Below are 26,289 nucleotides of genomic sequence, written 5' to 3'. Positions count from 1 at the left end.
AACTTTGCATGTTCCGTGGAGAGAAAAATGGCTGCCAGTTTTTCGTTCTCTTTGATCTTTTCCCATTTTTCTTATCGCTCTCCGTTCCCGTTCTCAACCCTTTCGGACGCGTCTCGACATCAGTCCGTGTATGTGCATGCAAATTCAGCGTGAATTCTTTTTTCCCTCCCTCGGTTTGAAAACCACTCGGAAGTAGAGTAACCAAGTTGGGAGAAAAATCCAGTTAATTTATGCCCCCATTTTCTCGTTCTCTCATGTTTGGCTGACATGTCAAGAAGGATGGATGCTAAATAAGGGGGCGGCACGGCGTCTTAATGAAGAAGTTCCACGCCAATGACACCGAGACAACGAAGGGGTCTGAGAAATTTCCGGCTTTCACAATGCCGAAGAATGTGTGTGTGTGTGTGTGTGTGTGCGTGCGTCCGTGTGGCAGAGTCACAATGACACCGAGACAACGAAGGGGTCTGAGAAATTTCCGGCTTTCACAATGCCGAAGAGTGTGTGTGTGTGTGCGTGCGTGCGTGTGGCAGAGTCACAACGCCAACGGATTGGTGGCCTCCCTTGCCATTTTCTCATCAAGTTCGTTTTCCTCCCCTCTACTTCTTTGAGGCAATCAATTCATAATATGCATCTGATTAAAGACCCATTATGGTTGTGAACACAAGAGCCAGATCTCAAGGGTCGGGCAAAATATCACTAACGAGCCACTTTCTCACAAGTTCATGTGCACTCATCACTGAATTCGAAGGAGCCCGGTTGGAACGACATTGGGGACATAAGAAAAGAGCACATGAATACATTTGCCAGTCTTCTGGGAGACTTGGTCCAGCTCTATCAATGTCCATCGAATATCAAGTTCATACCAGACAAAAAAAAGTAAGCCAGAACTGGTCGTCCTTTTGGGGGGGGGTTAGACTTGGCAGTTATTGGTACAAATTGAGTAATGAAAGGCAAGTTGTTGTACGCTTGACTTCTCTCGAATAAAGCCACCACCGTGGTTCATTTCCAATTCAAAACCGGCGCAGAACCCGGCACTGTAAACATACTCGTACGTTCTGGTATACTGGTATACTATATATTCACTGGAATGAATGTGGATGATGTACCAACGAATTACTTTGGAAGTCACCCAGCCAAGCCTCGATGTCCTTCTCCTCTCATCGTGAAGCTTTTTTTGAGCTCAGTGGGGAGAGGAGAAGGAGGAGGACTCACTCATATTTGGTGGATGATGCTCAAAGCGTTTGATTCCAATCTGCTCTCCACTGTACTCTCTCTGACACGATTGAAAGCACAAAGACCCCAATGAACAACCAAATTCGGGTAGGGCACTCTCGGGCCAACGTAAAATTCCCAAACTTTAACTCAAATGATACCAGATTCATGACTAGAATGACGGCTAAAGGTCGTGCCGAGTGCGAGTATGACGAGTATGAGCTCGTCAGTACTACCCGTAAAGCAGCCTATCCATACGTATATACTGTAGGGCGGTTCATGTCCATGTACTACAGTACTACATACGAATTCGTAGGTACTATGGTACTATGTACGTAGGGAGTGAGCGACACATGGCCGAGCGCCTGATATTGAATTGTCTGAGTTGAATTAAGCGTGTTAAATTGAGGTTTGGTCCATTTTCCACTCATATTTCATCTGCTTGTTGTGCTCGGCGATGAAATTGGTGTGGCAAGCTGTGAAATTGTCGTGATATCCCTCATATTCGAGATTGCTTCAGAGTGTTCTGATCATCCTTGCTTGGATCGAACTCGGTGCATATATTGCACACACTACTGTACGTATAAGCACAAATACATCGATGCACATTTAAAGTGCAACATTGCTCGCAATGGACATAGTGTGTAGTACGTAGTCGAGGGTAAATGTCGATTGGTGCTTGTCAGATGCACCAGAAAACTATTGGAGCATGGAGAATGGCCAGCAAGCATTTGTCAAATGCAAATAGTAGCGTTGGCAGATTGCTACCATCCATCCACTGGCGCTGGGTTGGTTGGTTGGCTGGTTTGCTGGTTGTTTGGAGCCTTGGAACAATATATAACATCTCGTAACAGGGTACTCTACCAAAGGTTTCTCGCTTGTTCAGTTCTCGGCCGAGTCAAACGGTTGCCCTTGGCACCCATGAAAAATCGGAACAACAAATTTGGACACTTCTCCTTGTTCGTTTCGTCGTTGCTTCCCCTGCAAGAGAGTCAGCCTCTGGTTGTTCTCTGATAGTGATGGGGGCCATAAGAGGGTCTTCCAATCATTAACAGCATCGTTTTCCTATTTCTCACAGACCTAGGGATAACTACGCCATCCAAGTTACGGTGATCTGGATATCCAGTCGCAAAAGGTCCGAACCATTTAACTAGTCTCAGGTTAGTCATCGGTAGCTCTCGAAATAGTGTCGTGTTCGAAGGGAAATGCTCGTTCCAAGACCGATTTGCGATATCCAAGAATCCGGGAGGTTGGTTGGCACCTAATGGGGCATTTTGCCACTCTCCAAATATTTCTGCTGAGAAAACATTAACCAATGTCAGAACAAAGCACTTTCTGTGCTTTTGATTCATTCCTCCCCCTCCTCTGCAGTAATGCAGCAATGTCTTCTAAAGCGCTATATCAAGGAAAAGTGAGCACACTCATTTTGCTTCCATTATACTGTATCAGATAAATCATGAAAAGGCAAACCAAGACCAGTGAAAGAAATTGAAAGTCTTTTCATTAAAGCCACCATAATAAAGAAAAATTTGAAAATTGAGATGTGAATTGTTATCAATACTATTATTGTATTTGCACTCGTCATCACTACCTGAGAGTGAAATGGGAGCTACTACCTAAGTATGAGGAGTTCTATCGTTTTTCTTGGAAGACTTGTCGTCTAATAACATAGGGTTTCTCGTGTTTCCTTTTACTGAGGAAGGGATCTCCATTATCATTGTGTTCCAATAGCTTCATCACGTATTCCCTTCTGCCGTTGTTCCAAGTCGGCGAATAAACAAACAAACACATTGTGCATTGTGCCAGATTGTCTACAAAATTGGATGGAAATATCGTGGATCCATTGTGAGGATTTTTGTTCCTGGGACTCTTGTGTGACGAATGTCGTATTATCTGTAATCTGTGTCAAGCTTAGAGATTATGAAGTCTCTATTTAGTCATGTCGGTGAAGAACGCGTGTAGAAGCAGAAAGTTTTCATCGCCTTTTTTGTCCCTGCGGCAAATCGCAGGCTTTTCCCACCTCGGAAACATGTCTCGAGGCCATAAAATGCAGCGATGGAACATTATTTCGAGCTGCCAGCCCTCTCTGCCCACAAGAGAGGACCCAAAAGAGAGGAAAGGATCCATCCATCTTTTATCTCCTCTCTTGATCTACGATTTCAATATCTCCTCCAATTGTATGCGACATGGCAATAATGTATGAATTGGCACCTGTTCCACGTGACCGAGTTGAAATTAACTTAGCTTCAATGGACCAAAAGGGTGAAAGAGAAATCCACTTTAAGCTAGCCGACATTGGCTTGACACCTCTTGTGTCAGTGCCAGATTTTAGACTAGGACCCACCACCACCCGCCAGCCAACCAACTAGCCAGTAGTATTGGAACACAGAGAGCTCCCGATGGTTGACGGAACAACATGGAACATCAACCCTAACATTTCCAAAACAGTCGAGATACATCCTCCCGAATCATCACGTCATATCATCCAATCATCCACAGACTTGCCTCTAATCTTGGAATCTAGGTTGAAGTATAGTCCAAGACGGAAAGGGCTCTCTTGCAATGGAATCTAGTCCAGCTTCAAATCTGTGGATCAATGGAGTGAAAGGAAGAGGAAGACTACGGTAGGAGGAGGAGGAGGAGGAGGAGAAGAAGAAGAAGAAGAAGGAGAGATTGTATCAAAAACATTGTGATTGCTTGTGAATCGGAGTGGAAGAGAGAATCATGGATGTCATCTTCCACCGATAAGGCAATGGACGTGGGGATTGGGGATAGACTAGTACCCCACTCACATGTTCATGCAGATCCCGAACATTCATTTCTTATACATATCACGATTGAGCCCTCCCCTTCATCACTGATAAAGCCTTTCAACCCGAGCCTACTGCTGGCCCGGCATATCCTAATTATTCTCACACGGACTCGATGCCGATAGCCTGACTTACACACAATATCCACGTAGGAATCCAAGGGTTTGGGTGAGTGATTGAACTCACTTTGGAGCGGTTGTTCTTGAGAGCCTGTTCTTGGCTTGAGCAAAAACGCCAAGAGACCCTCCAATCCTGACATTATCGCTAGTTCCCATCTACAGTACGTTGTGACATTTGCTCCATGGAACAGATTCCATCCAGGGTGGCTAGTGCAGTCAAATATTGTTATGAAAGAGATATTGTTGACTGAAATAGGGGGGGGGGCGTACTTTCACTCGCCTTTGGCAGCAAAGTTTCCACATTTCCCCCTGGAGATTTCAAAGATTTCTTCCGTTTCCCACCATTGGAATGGCTGGTTTATTGACCCGTCAGCGTTCACTCCCAATTCTCCTGCGAGTCACTGCTATTCCCGTTGTTGTTGGAGAAGTTGCTGTTGGTGATATTGCATGTTTAATGTGCCTTGTTAATGTATTCCCCACTGGGTTGTTTAGATAAAGTCTTAAATGAGCGCCAAGCTGCAATATCACTGTGAGAATCTCGGCACAGACTTCTAAACTTTTCCTGGCACATCTCGTAGAGGGAACAGAACAGGTCTTTTCTCATCCCTCCTGACCTAAGCTATGATGTTGAGGAAAAAGCGCATTTTGAAGAGTGACTGGCCTACTGGAGATTTGATGGGAAGACAATGAGGGCAGCTTAACGCTCTTGAATAAATGAGCGCGTTGGGTTGGCCACGTGCGGGATTAGTTTTTGAGGATGGGTTTCCTTCGAGCATTGCAGTTTCCTCGATGGACCTGACAGACCCCAAAGCATCAACATTCCATCCATTATTGGAGGTTAAGCTGAGTTTGATCAACTACTACGTACAGTAAGCCTCGTGTTGGAAGAAGGTGGCGCTCATCTCGCCCTGAGACTTTCTCCTCCGCCATATTTATCAGAGATTGGTCACACAGATGAAAGATGATTACATCAATTTTTAGATCCACAACTCAACTCGTCAGGTGCACGGGAGCTTTCCGCTTTCCTTTGAAGCTGTATACTGTACTTAGGAGGATTCACCAAGTGCACAATTTATTATACTTTTCTATTTCCAATCCACTTCCCTTTGTTGTCAGTTTACCACCAATTGTGCGTGCTCATCAAAATCTATCAAGGGGAGGAAAACAAAAGACGGTCTCAGGGCTGCCAAAGTTTCTTCTTCACTCGCTTTTCCTCGTTAACGAGGAATTTGGCCAGATCTATACGATAATCGACACGCATGGGATCATCCTCCTTGCCAAAAGGGAGACTGATGTTGATAGGGCAAACGTTTAATATGCAACCCTGTTCAATGGGATGTGTCTGATGATGCACATCAGAGCACTACTCCAGTAGTCACTATTTGCAGGTGTGTGTTGATCCCTTTATATCTATCTCCACATCCATCCACCATACGGTAGCCACCAGGGCTACCTCGATCGAACCTCTAGTACTACCTTTGGCTGAGCGGAGATAATACGATAAAGCGCATTTTTGCCTCCATCCCCAACGAACAGGAGCAATCATACCAAACTGAGCTTTAATACCGTCATCATCGCCTCCAGTCTGCAGTGTTCGTGGGCTGGAGGTTGAAGCATCCGGAAAAGCTGAAGCATCGGCAGGAGTACATTTTGGCGTAATTTGAGCACCAACAAGGGGAAGGATGATGATGATGATGATGACGATGTGTTTGGAGGAGTCTTGCCTCTTTAAAGTCTCCCCTGTTATGTTCAAAGAGGAACACGTGGAAACGTATTGTTCTTGGCTCTTGTGCTTTAGAAAGTGTATCGAAAAGGATTACCGACCATGTACGTACGGCATTGCATCCAGCAATGCCGATCAATACGGTCAATTAAGCCGGAACTGTCTATTTGAAGAAACTTCTCCACCAACATCCTCTCATCGGGCATTTGAGGGGATGAAGGGATGCACACGTGATCCCCGCACACCCCCTTTTCTCACCCAATATTGATATTGACTCGGAAACCTGATTTCGCCTCAAGAGGCTCGTTCACATTTCTCGTTTGCGAAAAGAGAGATCGGGAGAAAGAAGGTCTTGGAATAGTCGAGGAACTGTCTGCCAACGCCCTCCGTACTGAAAGACGAGCTCCATATTCTAATGGAGGATGAGTCAGAAAAGTCTTTGTAGACAAAGGGATCAAGTTAGCGTTTCTCGATCCCAAAAGGGGTTTATATCGATCCCAGTTCCCAGGGATCAGCGGCAAAAAAATGGAAATGAGAGAAAAAGGACAGAGCTCCATCTGGAACTGTGCACTGTGCACTTACGGTTCAACTCGTTTCTTTTTAAATGTGCTCTTCAGGGATGGTCATCTCATCACCCATCCCACAAGTTGTGGTTGTGGCACCACCTTGGAGATTAGTAGCACACAACACACCTCCTAAACTGACTCGTCTCCGTTGGTTGAGAATTCGAGAGAGGTTCGGTAAATGGAAGATTAATGACTCTCGGGTTTCTGTGAAGGATTCAATGGTGGATGGATGAAGGAGGAGAAAGAGGACTCCCTCGTCATCGTGGCATTAAGTCAAAACCAGGGGTTGGATTTTCTAGCATTTGGGATCCAATACTCAAAAGACTCGGTTGAAAAGGATTTTATTGGGTGGGGACAACAAGCGACGTTCTTCATCATCATTCATGGTAGATGCTAATTCATCTCACCCAAGCCGAAATCGGTCTCCAAAACTCTGATGATGACGATAACAATAATAACAATAATGAAGGCAACTTAGCCGTTCTACCAGTCAACTTAAAACCGGCCATCCTCAAGACTGGCCGGGGACAAATGTTTGGAGGCTCAGCGGGATAAGAACAACGATGTTGTTCCAAGTGATGTTTTTTCCCTCTCAATCTGTGGATAACGTACGTTCCTTTGGTACATGAATGACAGGCTTCAAAGTCAGGATGATGAGGAAGAGTCGAAGTCGAGCGAGTATTAACCTCCTAATACTTGACATCATGCCATATGTTCAGTGAACCAAGTCCTCCCAGTATGCCGGTACTATACAATATAGCAGTATACAGTATAGCAGTACAGCAGCAGGGACGGAGGAGTAGTACGTACGAACAAGGCAGCCTCGACTCTCGTTTGTTGGCTGGTGGCGAAAGCAAACATTGTTTTTGTTTTAGCCAAGAGACACGCTAATCGATGGGTAATTACGGACTTGGGAACGAAAACAGTCCCGACAGACCTGAAACTTGGATTGAGGTTCATATGTAGTTTTGTAGTATGGTCTGCCTAAGTGGAAAAGGAATAAAGAGCCGACTATATTCATCAAGCATGACACCACCAATAATGATCCGTTGAACGTCAGATGAACGCTTTCAACCACAATTTATGGATCTGATTTACGCTACTGACACTGTCGAACAGGCCAATAAATGTACAGTTATATATTCCACCGCAACTTTCAAGCGGCCATAATTCAATCACGAGAAATGTGGACGTGGAAGTCTGTATCACATTCCTTGGCACATTCCACAATTCAAGCCTGCCTCGATTATCTTTTTTTTTTCAAGAAAAAAGTGACCATAGCGGCCGTGCTCATTTCGATAAATTTCATTCCTGAAGGTGACTGGCTTCCAAATTGCTTGTTATCCCCCTCCGTCCATACATACATCCATCGACATCTCCATAGAGCGCTTTTGTAGTACCACACATGTGAGCATTCAAGAAGCTCCTAGAGAATAAATTGGAAAAAGGGAATCAACGTTCGTTTGATCGTTAGGGAACCAAAAAGAACGCAATCTCTGGAACACTTTTTCATAACTCGGGTCAGCCGCTCTCCCCTCCTTGCTCTCTCTCTCTCTGTGCTTTGGTCTCCCTCACCAGATATGAGAGGTTTATTAATTTTATCTCCCAAAAACTTGATGGCAATCAACCCTTCAAGCACGTGCACTCGAGCTTGAACGACGACGACCAACCAAGAGCAACGGCGACATTTTTGTCTGGAAACAGGGTAACGTTATGGATGGAGTTATCAAACGATCGAGCCAAGTGTTTAATCAATGGCTTTCCCATTTGAAGAAGATTATGCGTCGTATGATACGATTTCTCGAGGTGCCAAGATTCATTATGATCATTGGGTGATGTTATTAATCACGCTGGATGTGCCCCGGTTGGATCCCAGGTTATGAATAGGGACCCCATTAGGCTTAGCTAATTAGAAAATTCCTAGTTCCTCTACGAGAACGAGATCCCACTGTCCCTAAGTTCTACTATACGTACATATTGTTAAAAGGAAACTGGATTCGTTCGTCCCAGCCAGATGGTTCTTGAAGGGCCATTCTCGTTACTGCTGGATTTGATCGAATTGTAGAACCCGATCCCAATATTTCAAACTTTAATGCTTCCAAGTCAGGTCGAGGTGGACTTTTGCAATTTATTATCCTCATTTCGATTTTTGAACTGCACTCTCTCTCGCTCTCTCGCTCTCGCTCTGACTTGTTGGCTGGCTGACGAGTTGGATCCAAAGAAGAAGACGACGAAGAAGCATTTAAAATAAAGCTTGGAAACCTTGCTTCCCTCATCGTCGAGATGTTGAACGACTTTGAAGTCAACCTTGTCCGAACTCGATGACGACGTCGACGAAGGCGACACTGATGAGGTTTCTTCGCGACATTTTCGAGGTTGCTTTTCGAGGTTGCCCTGCAACTTTGTACGATATTGCTTGGGTGCTTTGAGTGCTTTCGGGTTTATTAAGTATTGATAGTAAGTAGGTCGAGTTGGATCATTTGCATGCTGTCTTGGGTCTTTCAGATTTCCATTTTTTGTCAGTGGAACCTCATTCGAGAGTTCGGAATCGGGGATGAGGTTTCAAATTGGTGAAATAGTTTCAGTCCTCAGATGTCGGTCCGACTGTGAAACATGTGTCGTATGAGAGCAATGAGAGTGAGTGAGAGAGAGAGAGAGGGGTAGAGGAAATAGATGAGCTTCTGATGAACGGAATCCATATTTCCCCAAATGAGATCACTAATCAGCTCAACAACCTGGTCGGACAATCGATCGATCGATAGTAACTTTTGATATTCGGTTCCCCTTGGAACAACTGGATCCTATCCGTTACCTATTGAGCCCTTGCTGGACAACATTAAAAACAGTACATTAACGTGTAATCTACTGTATTGATACCCACCAGGCTCTGAGTGGGTGTACGAGTATATGTCAGGTCTGAAATAAAAGTGAAGCCAGCGGAACGGATCGATTTAATGAGGGGAATAATCAGGTAGAATTTCCCCTTCTCGTTCCTTGTTTCCCTCTCGTTGCAAAGCTCCAGCTTGCCACACCAACGCCATGCATATTTTGTTCCTTCTTATTTATGGCACAATAACTTTGGCCATTTTTTTGGTTCGGTTCGTGGTCGGCGTCGCAGTTTGGTCAATAAAAGTCCCGAAAAAAACAAACAATGTGTTAAGAATAATTTGGAGGCGGGACTGGAAAAACTCGCTCGGTTTGACAGGGAACGTCTTTATTTTCAATTCAACCTTAAGAAACAAGGAGGTGTGGCTATGCTAATTCATTCAGTCTTTGGGGGTCGAGCGATTACCAGCCAATTTTCGGAGGTGTGGCTATGCTAATTCATTCAGTCTTTGGGGGTCGAGCGATTACCAGCCAATTTTCGTCGGGTTTTTGGGTCAGTCCTGCTGACTTTTTAAAAGGCCCCCTGAGGCTGAGAAGTGAAGAGCAAAGTGAGATATGGTGATGGTCTTGGAAATGGAAGATTGGAAATGGGTCGAGCCCGATATAAAAAGAAGACCAAATCTCGTTCTTCTCACGCCCATAATTCATGATGGGTCCAAGAGCACTTAGTATTAAATCATGTGGCTTTTTTAGGGTCTTACTGCAGATTTATGTTGTACAAGTGTTAATAGGAATTCCATCCAACTCAAGCCCGCTAATTGAAATCGACGTTTGGGTCAGCCTCCAAGTCTTCGATGTCATAGATCAAGTTCGAACCATTATACTTGGCTAAGACTGAAGATCGATTGGCGAGAAAAAAGAAAATAATAGATGAGGGGATGTGGGTATACTTACAGTACGTTCAGAGCTATTCTTATATCTTGAGCCCTCTAGCCAACAATTCCCCCATAAAAGTTCTGTCTCTCCAACCAACAACCAGTCAGAGGTGAAGCTCAATTAGAAAGATTTTTCAAATTAATTGATCTCTTCATCGCTTTTGCGTTGTGCCTACTCTATCATTATCATCACTATTATCATCATCCTCAACATGGTCGTTGTTGTTGTCATCGATGAACTCGACGATTGATGAGACATTTGCCAACAGATATTGGAAGAGCAAGGCGTCTCCAAAATTTGGCGGTTTCGAATTTCAAAGACCAGAGAGATCGTCTTCAAATCTTCAGTGGATAGGTATGGTTGCGCAGTAGTTGGTTCAATGGTATCCAAGGCAAAAAGTCTTATGTAGCCAGCTTGACGAAAAAGGGGTCAGATGGCTTGCGTGCGCTTGATTAGACATCCCCAGACAATACCTACTCAAAGGCCTGCAGGGTGAACCAAGAAAAAAGAATACCAGAGCCGCGAGGGACTGTCAAAGCAGACTCATTTCTGCGATGGTTTTTAGAAATGCATTTGGATTTGGTTGCTTTTTTTTTACTTCCGACTTCACATTGTCATGTAGCTGAAGAACGGAAAAATGTTTTGGAAACTTGCTCATGCAGGTAGACCCCTTTTATATGACGCACCCTGTATTGTGATAGTTGTGGAAGATGATGGCATGTCTTCTTTTTGATCTTGATATTACTAAAAAAATTGATGACGAGCACAGTTCAGCCCAGCCAACCAACTTGCCAGTCCAACCAACTAGGTATACCAAAGAACGATACAAAGGACCAAGATATATGGGTCCGAGAAAATTAAATCCCGAGGAGTGAACACGCAAGGCAGCCATTTTGGGCGAGCTCAGCGAACCTCTCGTTTTTAAGTGCGCTCGAGTCTCTCAACTTCCAACGGCATCCACCGGTATCTCCATGCACTCACTCACTCACCAATTCTTGAACATGGCGATGGGAAAGTGATGGTGCAAAAACATGATAGGAAATACCCGGTTAATTGACGAATTCATGCTCATAATGGACGCTGATGAGGAATCCGTGTCGTCATGACAAAGCACTTATTATTGATCTGCCATGATTGTACAATCTAACAATGATAATCCTGCATAAAAAGAGCATATTTCAAGGGGGGTGGGTGGGGAAGTTCGTTCCAAACACAACGTGTTTTTGGCCTGCCTCCTGGATCCTTACTTCTTTGATTGAGATGCCTCGGAAATTCCTGTTGGTGTGAGCTGTGTCAGCAATTTGCTAACTTGATTATGTGTGAAGACCCCTGGGTGCAAGAACGACCTTTCCTGCTGTGTTTAATTCAAAGCGAAAGCAATCAATCAATCTCCACCTCCCGCTCAACTTCCACCTTCCAACATCATGGATGGCATTCCAACCTCCACGTGTGGATATGCAACTCATGAATCGCACAAACAGTGCGCACTGTATACGTGTATACAGATTTGCTTCAGAAAAAGGTTTTTTGGTCGTTGACTATGAAGCCTGGGAAAAAGTGACTCAATTGCAGAGCTCTTTTCGACAATGGACGCGATTGTGCTCTATTTGCTTAAGGGAGAGAGAGAGACACACACAGACACACACGAATTTCTCTGAATTATTGGAGAAGAAGGAATTGGCCCGAAAATGGTGATCCAATTTCGTTTTTATATGGGTGCAATCACATGGAACGATAATCTCCCTCTTGAGAAGAGAGGAACTTGTTAAGTGAGTGAGTAGAAATTGAAAATCCAATTGGCTCATTGAACTCTCTCTCTTTCTCTGGCTCTTCTCCCGATTTTTGAAAGGGACTCGTATAATGGTAATAGTTCAGCGCTTTCACACCAAAGCTATAAGAGAAGCAAGAAGTGGATCGTTGGTGGATATGTATTTCCTGCTTTGAGGGATGGTTGATATTATTTTCTCCATTCGTACCAATGGCTTGGCTGTTTCCTCTTGCCATCAATAACCGGATTGTCGCCATCCAACAATAAACTAGATCTCTTTGAATTTGGACATCTTAAAACGAGCTCATATTTCAATTAGTGAATCAACTGAATGTGCCTCTGAGGACGATCTTGAGATGATTGCCTGTTTGAAAGATCTATGTCATGTGGGCGTGACCCATGAACTGAGAAATGCTTGTTTAGAAGTCCATTTGTAGGTTTTGGTTCCTATTGAAGGTGGACGAGCTGGGCTATTGGTCCTCCTGACTCACTCACTCACATTCAGTGATCTTATGAATGAGTCCACAAAGGGGACACCTGGAGTTCCGAGCCCATTTTAGCTCAAATTGCCCAAATAACCCAAGAAGAGAGACCTTTGTTGGGGTGCTGTGCAGTAGACCAAAGTATACACGGGGTCATTGCCGTGTTCGATAGGCAGACCAGGGATACTCTAAAAGGAGCTAACGCGACCAAATTCAATGCAAGCCCTAAACGCTTCTCGATTGGATATGTCTTGCGACCAGAGGTGGACATAGGATGTCCCCTTGAGGAACGCCCCTGGACTCGTGGAGTAGCCAACCGCCAAATGATGCTTTTGACGATATGAAATGTAAAACTGATGGCATAATGCGGGGGATCTAATTGCTTGTTAGAGGGATGATGCTTGACATCTTGGCAACCAAAATAGCCACTGCCCAACTATGGTTTAGGTCCCACTGTCAAGAAAGTAAGAGACACCAATTCACAAAAGCAAACAGAAATTTCGTCCCATTCTCTCAAAGGTATTCATGGATTGAGCTCAGGTGACAGGCAGGCCAATCACTTCTTCGCCCATTGTTCCGACATTCTGGACCAAAGACAAGACATCGATGGTTGTCCTGATCTCACGAGCAAGGTACTTGCATTAGCTTACGGACAACGACTCCATCTACCAAGAGTGTGACAGTCATCTTTCAAAATCAAAACTTGTCACCCCATCTGCTGACGGCCATGTTCATCCAAATTGAAGTTACAAGCTCATGCAGGAAGTCGATAAGTTCAATTCAGATTCACAATTCCCACACACAGACATATCAGCCAATGGATATTAAAACCCGGCCCTTAAATCAAAATGACACCTTGTCGGCCATTTGCTTACCTCCTCCCTCTCAGGTTTGTCCCCAGGTGGGTTGGGCGTCCCTCCCCCAAATCATGAATAACCTTTTTCCCTTCGGTTTTTGGGTGGCATCTGTTCCTTGAGAGGGCAGAGTGAAATTGTCAGCCTAAATAATCCAGAGGAAGAAGGAGGATCGGTTTTATGAATAAGGATATACCATGTCGACCACAATAGCAGAGCTTGTAAGTTTGCAAAGCTTCCTCTGGCAAGAGAGAGGAGAACGAGAAAAAAGGAATCATGAAGTTTCCGCTTCTTTCTTGGAATCGATCTCTGTCGCAAACTTGCGACTTGCTTCACACAAGCACACGTGATCGTCGGCTTCTTTTTCTTTGACCGAGAATCGCTTGCGACTCGTACTCAACGACAAGCAATACGTACGTACGTATATAAGCCGATGAATGAACTTGGCACAAAGTGAAGTCATTTGTCAACCTCAAAAATCGTAACTTCTTTTGAACGAGCGAGCTCAAGCGATTTGACTGACGCTCTGGAAGATGTACGTACGTACGAATTTGTTTGGGAGATTGAGTTTCTCGGACTCGAATTTCCAGGTTTGGGGTGACACTTAAGTGACTCCTTGAGTCGGCTTTGAAAAGTGAGTGAGCGAATGAGTGAGAGAAAACGTGAATGCTTCCTTTTGACGTCGTTTGATTTCCTCTCAAAGCCAAAGCCCAAATTACCGTGATTACGCAAAAGTTTTCGGGTCTGATTGGAAGGGGAAGCCCATTCCTAGTTTGTAGTGTCAAGGCCCGATATAATAAGTACATGAGATTAGCCTGTCTCAGCGAGGCAAAATTACCAAATTTCTACCGGGATCGAGTCTTCCCACCTCCTTATGAGAGGGGAATGGAAAATGTCATTTGTTGTCTACTTCGTACATAGGAGTGCGTAAGTAGATTCGCTCACGTTTCCAAGTCCGGGGTGACAGCCACACTCTGTATGTAGTTATCCTGGACTAACATTGAACAAGCTTTAGTCATTATTTGTTCAGCCAACTCTTTATTCGCTCAGCTAGATTCTGGCCAAAGAGATCGCAGACGAACTTGAGATGGTCGGGTTTGGATGGATGCGATCCAATTGGGGCGACGAAGATTCGTGTATTTTTGTGACGAGAAACAAGGGGATACGACGTGTAAACTGTGCGGATCGAGTTGGTGAAGATCAGAAAATCAATGTTGTTTTTGCTCAAATGTTCAGTGTCGTCGTGTTGGCTGTGAACATAGGGAATTTTCATTCCGTCACAGGGTGACAATGATAACTCTAGTACCCGGTACATGCAATACAACTACATGGCAGATATCTCCCTACAGTCGTTTGATCTCGAGAATTGTTGTGTTAAATAATGAGGAGGGCGTGTAATTCGCCAAACCATTGGGTATGAGCAGAATGGTGCAACATTGGGGTGGGTTGGTTGGTTTGGGTTGGGTTGGATGTGAGGTTGTCAGAGGACAAATGTTTCCGTCCAATTCTTATAACATCTTTCTTTTTCTCTCTTTCCACAGGATGTTACACCAAGGGAACAATACCAACAATGGAGCTGGTCCAACTAGCAGCCGTCCCATGAGAGTGAGACCGTCGAATGAGGAACACCATCAGCAGCTCCAACGCTCTATGTACAATCAGCAACAACACCATCACCAACAGCAACAGCAACAACATCAACAGTATGTTCAGCAACAGCAGCAACACCAACAACAGCTAATATATCCCCACCATCTCCACCACCACCATCATCATCCCATTGCCACAACAGGAGCAAATGATGCCCAATTCAGCTCAAGTGGACCCAACTCCAAATATCCTGGTCACCAAAATTTCCTCCCGCTTCCCCCCCTCCACCCCGAGACGATCCCAGCAACTGTTGGACATCATACAAACGTGGCTGATGGTGGCCTACCACAAGACCCTGGTTATTACCAATCCCATCCTGGTTATGGAGGTTACGATAACAGTCGGTCCAACCGACCGTTCATGACAACTCCATTGGTTCCCGATGAGGAACTGTCCTCCATGTTACAGAGCTACCTCGACACAGCCTCTCCGCAATCGTACCTCCATGGGGAAGGACAACATGTTCCACCTCAAGTGCCACCTCGATCCCATAGCACTGCCTCTTCTAGTTCCACCTCCCCCGCTTCATCATTCCATGGCCAATCTCCCAGTCAGCAATCGGTAGACTCGGGTTTCGGCGGGGAGTTTTATGCCGCTTCTCCGGGTCTTCATCGAGGTCCAGCCTCCGGGTATTCAAACAGCAGCAATAACACCAACCATTCGCGCCCAGGTTTGACCAGGATGGATGATCATAGTGATTTGTACTCGAATGCAGACTACTTCCGGGTTCCATCACTTCCAACGGGGCTTAATCAAGATTCCCACCCTAATCATAACGCGGGCACAGCTCAGGCCAATGACTGCTCATATGAGGGGGCCAATCAAGCCAACGACGGCCACGTGACCAGCGAGGCCTCCCCGCTGCGTTCCGAGTCAGTCGTGAACGAAGAAGCATCCAGGTCCGGGAGGGGGGTGAACTATGAGTCACCACCCACCGACCATCACCACCATCAGCACCACCACCAGGACCAAGATCTGTCTCTCATTGTGGACCAAGTTCTCGATTCCATCGATGAGCAGTTCTCCCCACCAGCCACGAACTCGGTCCCAGCCTCGACCACGACTGTACCGATCCATTCAAGGTATGAAGGACCCGAGGAAGCCTCCTCTTCTTCGTGGGGAGTCCCATTTCAGACACGTGTCGTCCCAAGCACGAAAGCCGACGAGGTGTCCAAAGAGGGAGAGGAGGAGAAGGAGGGTACTCGATTAAATGAAAAGCATCCCGGAATGGACTGTCAAGTCTCGAGGCAACGCGGAAAAGCTTTGGAACTTGAACAGGAAGGAGGAAGTCTTCAACTTTGTGATAATTGTGGCAACACTGTGGTCATTAGTGGATCCTCGGCGTCTAACTCGGCCTTAGGGCAAATACAATGTGGAGGCTGTGGAATGGTCCTGGAGCACAATGAGCTGGAGAGTCAGGCCATTGTGCTCGAAGAATGCGAGCAAATCGAAGACGCGATTACAATTCCCGCCAATACTATCGATGGTGAAAACGAGCTCTCGAGGTAAGAATATGGTTGTGGAAGACCAAAAGCTAAGGATCTTTTGTTAGAAGTCAATCTTGACTCGTCCATAAAGGATGAGATATGCAAGACTATAAAGGAGGGGGGGACATTTTGGATCGCTGCCTACACTTTCACCCGCCAACTCTAATCCTGATCGCCAAGTGTTCCCAACCTTAATGGCAAAGAGATGACTTTTCTTCTTTTGATCCCTTTTCTCCCGACTACCTTTGTTGGAACGTACGAACATTGGATCAATATGAAACACAAGCAGAAACCACGGAGACGCCCCTTTCTCCACTAAATGAGACATGGAAAGCTGTGGACATAACAGCCAATTTTATTTAGAAGAAAGCAATCTCAGAACCTTAAGGGAATCTTACTCATGGCTTCAATCTTGTGAACGTACTTGTACATCTTGGAAAGATCAGTATGCTCTCTCTCAAAAATAAGACGTTTTATTCTCTTTAACTTGACAATTGTGTCGAGCTCCTAAGTGGTGGTTCTTGTCCATTTGTCACGGTGTCCCCGAGAGTGGTTGAGCTAAATGACAACGAAAATTACATTCGCTCGTGCTGTGATGAATCCTCTTTCATTTCCCTTAATGCAACCTAGATGGGATAAACGCCAGTCGCGTTCCAAGTTCCATAGGCCAGGTTTAGTAGCTCATGGAAACACTTTGATGTACAAATATCGAATGATCATACCTGGGCGAAGGATTGAATTGCTCTCTTGCCACACCTTATTCGCCATACCAACGTGCATTTGCGATTTTGCCTTGTGTGATCACTTATGGCACACCTGAGGTTTTGAGGGAAAGAGGATTTGGTGTGGAACATTAATTCTCTCTCCCTCTTGGAAAGGAACCCGAGCTCTAATAATGGTGTCCAAACCTCAACAATGGCAGTTGTTGAAGGACCTGACTCAACCAAATGCAAACAAACCTCCCAAAATGTGGCTCTCTCACTACTCTCTCTGTCCCCCTTATTCCTTGAAGTGGACCAAATTCCCGGCCATAATTGGAACTACAAATGTGAGGTGAGCTAGCGTTCGTTCCTTGGTTGTTCTCCTTTCGAACATGGCCGATAACGACATTCTGTTACATCATTTTTGGTCGTTTTTGAATTGCTCCACAACTTTCGAGGTAACAGTTGTTCCACTCAGGCTGAACCACAGATGGACCCTTGTTCTGTGCTCTCTCTTCTAAACATGGACTATGTATGAACATTCTCTAAAAGCCTTATTCCGCCCTGTTGTACAGTAACATCATCGTGACAGCACCAAGAAAGTCGTTCCAGTGAAAAGTTGTTCCTCGTGAACTGGCTGTTCCACTTCTTTTGTTGGTATAATCAAATTTTGTTAAGAGGCTATTCATCATAAAGGAGAGAAAAGCAGAGAAGCTGAACCATCACCATTTTGATTAGAGCAAAATGCTCTCTCAGGAATCCTGAAGACCGGCGAGACCCCTTGTCTCACCTAGTTTTGGTCCTTTAGGACTATTGACTTCTTAAAAAACGTGGATGAAGCAAAATCCACAAATTCAAATGTTTTTGCGACCCTTCAACTTTGGCCAATATTTGAAACAAGGCGATCTGCGCTCTTTTAATTCCATCTTTTTCTCAAGTTCTCCACTATTTATAAGTAGTCCAATCAATAAAGAAATGATGAATCATATTTTGTTCCCTTTCGTTACATGGGGATTTGGCTTTTATACGGAACCAATGGCTCAAGTTCCCTCTCTTCCTTTTTCTCCTCTTGTTCGAAAGCGTTGGCAAGTAAAGATCAACCATGGACCAGCCACGAGATGGAACTGATTCCAGAGAGAAAGACGGCATCAAACTTATTGACTGGGTCTTATCCGACGCATATTCGCGTTATTATTGATTTCTAATCAGAGACTTTTGGTTCGTGGACATCGTCATTTTAGGAATCTGTAGACCCCTCTTTCTACGTACGTGGTTACTTTTCCCTAAGAAGAAAGGTGAGATTGATGCTCAACTAGTAATTGAATTATCTCCTGGGAGTATATGTAAGTGTTGAAAGCGGATGCAAGATGTAGACAGTCAGTCAGCTAACAATTGGGCACATTTGGAACAACCATTCGAAAATGGCGAAAGGCGGAGATGATGAAGATGGAGAAGGGGAGAGATGGATATGGAGGGCGAACGAGTTTCATTTTTCTATATCATGAGTTTTTCCCTTTTGTGAGTCTGCCATTGGTACAGTTACTCTTGGCAGTAGTGGGACTGGTTAGTCTTTCATCATTTGATAACGGAATCTCGCCCACGAAGCGATGCTTGGGACAGTTTGAGAGCGACTGTACGATGGCACTTTAAGCCGTTTGATTCCATTAGAAGGGACTTTCATTACTTAAAAGGAGGAGCAGGAGAACTCATCCATGGGCTTCCAGCTAACTGAGGCAATTGGAGGAGGGTAGAACACCGAAGATCTTCCAAGAAGATTGAATGGAAACAATAGACGAGGCTAATGATGCTGATGGGACCAATAAAGGGTTCACCAGGGACAAAAAGAACGTCATGTCCATCGATTAGCTTTCTCTTCCATTAAAGTAGAGCTTCAGTCTCCTTCGCTTTACAGTATGCAATCCAATGAACTTTGTGTGCGAGTTGTGAGCTGTGAGCGCTCCTTGCCTTGTCCACCCTCCCCTCGTCTTTTCCAATTCTCAAAACCTTGTTCCATCCTCCTTTTTTAGATTGGCACCAACCACTGGACGTATCGGAGATGAGGCCAGTGGTGAACGAACAAGAAAGAATCCATTTGATCGATCCTTGACATCATCTAGTGTGCCACCACGGCCCCGAGTAGTCGCGGTGGCGAGACCGTTGGTAAAACTTGACCAAACCTCTTCAACTAACCGGGATATCCCCAAGACCACCACGGTGCGTACCATTGGCGTGGTAGAACCCCGGGTGGTGGTCAAGATCCCTTGGACTCGAGTTAAGGATGTTCCATCAAACTTGGAGCACCGCCAGCCAGATGAGAGTGACGACTGCAATGGACAGAAGCATTCCCCGAGAAAAACACTGATTGAGGGCACATTAACCCATGGCAAAGAAGTTGTGGAGGGAAAAAATGGAGCACCCGTCAAAAATGACATCTTGCAGAAGCGTGCTACTCACAATAGAATAGAAACAACTGCCATTGAAGGGAATCAGGGAATTGGAACCAAATCCAACAAAAGTCAGACGCCGCTTGAGCATCCCCATAGAAAAAGTAACACCGGCATTGAGGGTGGTGAGAACACCTTCAGGAACCACCAAGGAACAAATCGTAAAAGACAGCAGATAAGAGAAGATGCTAATGGAACCAAACGGAGTCGACTCGACAAGACGTTCCAACTCACGGCTGAGCTCCCCGAGCACTTTAAATTGGCCCTCCAGGAACGGCTTCATGTTGTGCCCCAAGAGCTCCTGAATGTTTATATAGAGAACGAGGTGCAGGAACAACACGACCATGTAGATGGAGCCATTTTGAAACAAGTGGAAACAAAGAACACCAAACTCAGACACGGTCCACGACTCGACTCGTCGCGAGGTCGATGCTCGAGGGATCAGAGGAAGAAGAATACAAAACCGAGGAACACCCCGCCTGTCAATGGCACACATCAAAATGACATGAAGAGGAAGCGAACCCGAAGTTCATCACCATCCTCGTCTTCTTCATCCTCCAACGAGTTTGAAAACGCCAGCGATGAAATGGGTATCAAAATAAATCCACTAAAGCTGATCCGTCGCTTTGTTCCTGGCACCAGACACGAAGAGTACAAGATAGAGGCTGAAGTGAAACACGGTGATGTGGTGGATCTCGTTTCGGACGATGAGTCCACCGACTTGAACGAGGATTTCTTCAAGGAGCGAGTGCCCCATCTGAAAGTGACCAAGGCGGTCTCCGTAGCCCCCCTGAAGGATATGCGAGTGTTGGTGAAGAAGCTGACGGAACAAGACATCTCCGAGTTTATTGCCAAGAAACAAGAGATCAGTGATAACGATGCCTCATTAAGTGAGGATGACGCCGCAATGGGTCCACCAGATCAAGATGACTTTCAAGGTGAGGACTCGAGCAGCTGTGACAGCTTGAGTAGCTACGACGAAGAACCCGAGTTCCCCCAATGGAAAGGGAACGAGCCCATGAGGGGATTTGATGACCTCTCTTCGACGTCCTCGTCTTCCTTGTCGGGCGATGCTTTGCCAAAGCTCCCTCGGGAGCAGAAATCTGTCAATAGCTCACGGGGATCTCGATTCGAGAAGCATTTCCATCAATATCGAGCGTCGGCCAAGGAGGCTTTGGGCATGTTGCCTATGTTGTCTTCCGTAGAGACTCGCTCCAAATCGAGAGGAGCGCCTACGCCCACATTTGGGGTGGTTCCACCTCCACAGACATGGAGTGAAAGAGGCCCATTTACCAATCGACCAATACCTATTCCGAGCTACTCTAACCAAGGGACAACCATGTTGGCCCTGAGAAAGGATGATATCAATACGGTTGCCAACACCTTGCATTCTCTGCTCAAATTGGACGACGGAAGAACATCTCCGTCTGAGAAGCGAGCAAAGCCAACCAGTCCTTCTCCTTCCAAACGAGATATTGAGGGAAAAGGCACTTCCGATAAAGAGCGAGCTCATTTGAATTCACCACCAATTCCAGATAAGGAGGCGAGTGGTGTGCAAAATCAACCATTGCTTCTTGAGTCCCCCACTTTTATGGATGCAGCAGCCCCTTCACCCAGCCCCGAGACCACCATCTCGGGATTGAACGACTTTGGCGTCATATCCACCACCACCACCACCTCCACGGGCGGATCTAGTGACGTGGGCGTAGCCACCACTCGAGCGACTCCAAATGCGAATGAATCGTTCATAGAGTCATTGCAGGACTCGAATGCCACCACTTCTCATCCCAACTATGCAGATCTTTTCGATAAGGCCTTGGAAACCTTTGACCCTGTCAATGCACACGATTTGTCGGATCTCACCTCCACCCTCCATTCAAGTAATAACCAGCCATCATCGAGTAGCATAACCAATGGCATACCTGTCGTGGCAAGTGCTTCTGACGGTGACAACAACAACAAACTTCGGGATCAACACCATCTCTCAATGCCAGTGCTCTTTCAGGATGACAATTCAAGTGCAATTCAGGATCTTTCAAGCATTCTTGCATACCCTTCAACCATTGATTTGAATCAGTTGAGCTCCAGCCACGCCACCGCAGCTATCCCCCACCCCAGCAATCCCAATCTTACCACCACCACTACCATCACCACCACCTCCACCTCCACCTCTTCCATGTCTATCAGTCCGAGCTCAACCACTGCGATGAATGTGGAGTCCACACCCTCCGTGGCACTCTCAGAGATCAACCATAATCATCCCAGCGGCGATAACAACAGCTCCTCACCAGTCACGTCACCTTCGAGTGACAAAGAAAATGAAAGAAATACAGAAAATCCACATCAAAAGAATTCAATTCAACAACAGGATGTGGGGAAAAGCTCGGACGATGCATCGGGCAAGAACAATGGCGACGAGTCTGACGATGATATTGTGTGTCTAACACCATTGCAAAATAGTAGTAATGCCAATAGCCAGAGTAATGCCCTGAACAATGGATCCACCACCGATGTCAATGGTGTTAGTGGGTCTAAGATCGAGCCGAATCGCGGGGGTCGTCCCCGGCGGTATTACAAAAGCATCGATGAATTAGAGCAGAAGGCGGTGATGCTGTTGCAGAAGAAGAACCACAACCTGATGAACATGAGCCACGAGGCCATTATTGCCAGCATCAAAGCCGAGCTCACCAGTGCCAATGATCCGAGTGTTTCATCTAAACGCCAGAAGGCCGACTTCAATGACCAACCCATTGAGGATAGCAAATGGTTGTATTGTGATCGTCCGAAATGCAATTTCTGGACCCGGAAAGAACGCCGAATGGAACGACACCGTCAGAGTCACATGCCGGATTGCCGGGCCTTCAAATGCCCAGATTGTGGTGTGAGGTTCTATTCACTCCCTAAGATGCTAAGTCACGATCGTAAATTCCATACCGGAGACAAGGACTACGAGTGCAAGATTTGCGAGGCCGAGGTGACTGACATCTCTGTTCATATGCGGGTAAGTCAAGACCACGATGACAGTTGACAAATAAGTTCATAGCTTCCTCACCTACGCCGCATACACACCACGTTTCACTTGATGAGAGCAGGCAGCACGCAGACACAGGCTTCCTTTGTGATGCATATCAAAGAGGCAGGCAAAGGAGCAAAATCTCATGTTTCTGCCCAGTCATCGCTCATTCCCTTGGAGCATTTTCTAATCGACCATTTTATTCATGTGTGTTTCAGATTCACCGAACAGAAAAAGATTTCCCCTGCGATATTTGTCCGTTGTCATTCCGTCACAAGAACTCTTTGGTCCGGCATTTGGTCCAGCATTCGGGAGAAAGACCATTCAGATGTCAGTATTGTGATGCATCGTTTGCCCTGGTGGCAAAGATCAGAGACCATGTCAAGAAGAAGCACCCGAACATGCCCCTCCATATCAATGAACGTGGTGGAACAGGAGGACCGGGATCGGGAGGGGTCAGTTCCAAGAACCGGCCACTGCTCCCAGCCCCGCCCAAGGGTCAAATCATCCCGACTCCAATTCAGCCTGGAGCAACAAATCAGGGTTATGCCAGGATCTTGCCCAATCTTAATCAGAGCGCACCCTTCCAGACGGCACCCTCTGGACCAGTCACCTTCTTGGCCCAAGGTCCCAACGGGTCCATGTATTTTATCACGAATCCAATGGCACCTTCCACGCCTGCTCCCGCGGCCCTCCCCGCGGCGACAACAACGACCCAGTTCCTGGTGGCCAACCAGAACGGAGGCTTTCAGCTGGTTCAGGCCTCCCAGCCGATCCTCTCACAGCCTCAACATCAACAGCCTCCACCACACCACCCTTCGTCGGGGATCGTGCAGACTTTCTTTAATGGGAGTGCTCAAACTTCGCTTATCATCCCTCCCAATCAGCAGTCCGGGAGTAGTTTCCACCATCATCAAGAACCACCAAGATCAACTGCTTTTCCCACTTCGACTAATCCAGCTCAACAGCCCATTTTCATCCAAGCTCCCCCGACTAGTAGCATTGGTAGTAGTAGCCATAGTGGTGGTGGATGCCACGTGGCCACCGGAAGTGAACTCATCTTACCCTCGATGTCCACCCCGCCCACGTCTTCGTGCACCCCTCAGTCGTTTGCATCCTCGCTTCTGTCTCCTCGAGATGCAGCCATGCTCACGGTGTCCACCCCGGACTTCCCCACCCCGGAGCCAAGTCAAGAGCCTCTTCTAGATATTCCATCGGCGGAAGAAGTTCCCTCGAGTGAGGACCATCCTTACAGTCCCACTTTTGCCCACACCGAATCCTTGTCAGGCTTCTCCACCAACGAGCAAATCACTTTCGAGGTCAGTGCTGCCAATGGATCGAGCTCTCAGCCTTCCTCATTAACGGTACATACTGGTAATGGACAGACCATGCAGGTCGATATACTCGAGCGTGCCATCCTCGAGATCCCTGAGCTCCAGCAATTGACATCTTCAAGTGGAATAGAATCCAATAATACTACCACAACCACTCCAGAGGCCAATGAAGAAGAAATACCATCATCGATGCCGCGGTCATCCTCGGCCATGTGCTCATCGTCCTCACGCGAAATTGAATCAACATCCATCAATAACACCTTCTTCAACCCAAGTAGTAGCAGTGCAACTACTACGGACTCTTTGGTGTGCAAACAAGAACCCACCGAGCAGACTTGGCCGGGGAATATGGCTGTTAGTCAAGACAAACATCTGTTGGGGATTCCCCGACTTCATGACGGGAGCTCGTCAGAACAATCGAATAAAGACAATCTTATTAGAGCCTCATCCTTTGGACCTCGCACGCCATCCTTGCAGGCACAGGATCAAAAAGTGAAACAAGAGACTCTAACCTCGCCCAAGCAGCCCAAGAAGATGCTCCTGTCCGTGGTGCCCTTGTCTCGGCTTATGGGTCCAGATCCGGATGTCGTTGAAATTGATGATAGCGAGGAAGAAGAGCTGGCCTCTCTGGAAGCGGATGAGCCCCATTCTGTCGTCGAATGTGAGCGAGCTGACCTCGTGGGCGGACTGCAGGATCCCTTTCAGTGTGTTAAATGTGGCAGAAGATACAAGTACGAAAGTTTTCTCAAAGTCCATCAACGACGGCCCTGTGCCACGACCTAAGGAGGAAAAGTGGTGCCCATCCATCCATCCATCCATCCATCCATTGCTCGATCCTAAGTTGTTTTGCTGATGGATGACCGAGATTTGGACTGGGTTTCTACTACTTTCCCTGAAAATCTTTGCCCTTGGCTTCAAGTGCCAATCAAACACGAAGAAGGTTTTCTCACTCGTATCACTAAAAAGGAACCCCGGTTGTTACTGGTTACATAACCGTCACACCACAACCAAAACAATTGCCGTTCAAAGAATCCTCCGAAACCTCTGTGATATTCAAACTCAAAGATGGTAGTTTTTTTACACCGCAACAATGAAGAACAAATGGAATATGTAATCCACACCTCGAGCCATCAACACTCACCGTTGTTCATTGTAGTACACACAAATAATGATTCATCAATTGCGAGACTCTTTTTGTACTATAGCGTCTGTGCACGGTTGCAATTCTATTCCAGTCAAATTCTTAAATTATTTTACGATGAATAAACTGTTTTGTCACATTCAATCTCCCTGAGTATTATTGATTTTGCCTTTCGATGAAAAGCAATCCCGAAGTAAAAACGCCGGCAAGTTTTCAACTGACGGCGAGAAAAGTCTTTCGGTAAGTGCGTAGAATCTGACCGGCCTGACCGGGTTTCGTCACGCTCTATGTAGACTCTACGTACCGCTTAGGCCTCGGAATTCCGAGCTTCTCTCTAGATTAAGTTAGTGGCTAACAAAGTTAGTTTAAAGTGACTCCTCACACGCAAAAGCATGACATGGCCCGTAGGAAAGGGCTTGTAAATTGCGGTTTTAAGCCTTGAACGGCGGCATTCTAAGGTGTCAGAAATACCTCTTGAGCACGACAAGCCGTTATTTTTTCAAAGGACGATATGAATTCGGTTTGTGTATCTGCCTCTGATTTATCGCTCAACTTATCGGAGCATTGAGCACTGAACACCGTTCAACGAAAAAAATCCACCTCAAAAACATATCGTTCCATCCACGTAGGAACACGGGATAAATGACGTGGAACCTCAAGTCGTTCAGCGAGAAATTCCCCCACTTCAAGCCATCGGGGCGTTCGGCGAGGATCCTGGGAGAAAAATTGAATTTTAATGACCGTGAAAATACGATTCTACATCTCACCTACGAGGGTACAATGTTGTCTGAGAGTACACACAGCATGTACATATACTAAGTCCTTCAATGAACGGAAACCATTGGAACCCAATCATTATATTGAGTTGACTTGGAATGAACGCAAGACATCAAGTCACCCTGGAATTTGCATATGAGGATTCGACGGATTCGACTTATTCAAGTAATTTGAGAGACAAAAATCGGATGAAGGACCAGGAGGGTGAAGCTCATTTCTTCATATGACGTCCGTGCGATGTGGTCACGGGGATTATTGAGATACATTTATCATGTGTCTGTGTGTGAGTGTGTTCCGAGTGAAACCTATTACTTTTGCCTGAATTGGATGACTTTTGGATATTCTGGCATTCGTTTGTGGGGTGCATCATTAGAGGAACCTGCCTCAATTAATGATGCAACCGAGCTATTAGGCGTTCTCTTTTAAGCTCAGAAAACACATCCACT

The 26,289-nt window shown here is 46.0% G+C and overlaps 1 protein-coding gene across 1 annotated transcript in view; it reads left to right on the top strand.

Annotated features, from left to right (window-relative positions):
- Positions 1 to 25,210, top strand: part of LOC131880839 (uncharacterized) — a 28,116-nt gene extending 2,906 nt beyond the window's left edge. Inside the window, exons 2-4 of the mRNA XM_059227554.1 lie at positions 14,838 to 16,451; positions 19,162 to 22,579; positions 22,810 to 25,210. Coding sequence (XP_059083537.1) covers positions 14,838 to 16,451; positions 19,162 to 22,579; positions 22,810 to 24,708 — 6,931 coding nt within the window. The 3' untranslated portion in view covers positions 24,709 to 25,210. The remainder of the gene's footprint in view (positions 1 to 14,837; positions 16,452 to 19,161; positions 22,580 to 22,809) is intronic.
- Positions 25,211 to 26,289: the final 1,079 nt, after the last annotated feature.

Source organism: Tigriopus californicus, chromosome 5 (assembly GCF_007210705.1).
Source record: "Tigriopus californicus strain San Diego chromosome 5, Tcal_SD_v2.1, whole genome shotgun sequence".
In the NCBI taxonomy this organism is placed as follows: Eukaryota; Metazoa; Arthropoda; class Copepoda; order Harpacticoida; family Harpacticidae; genus Tigriopus; species Tigriopus californicus.
This window is presented reverse-complemented; position numbering and strand designations above follow the sequence as displayed.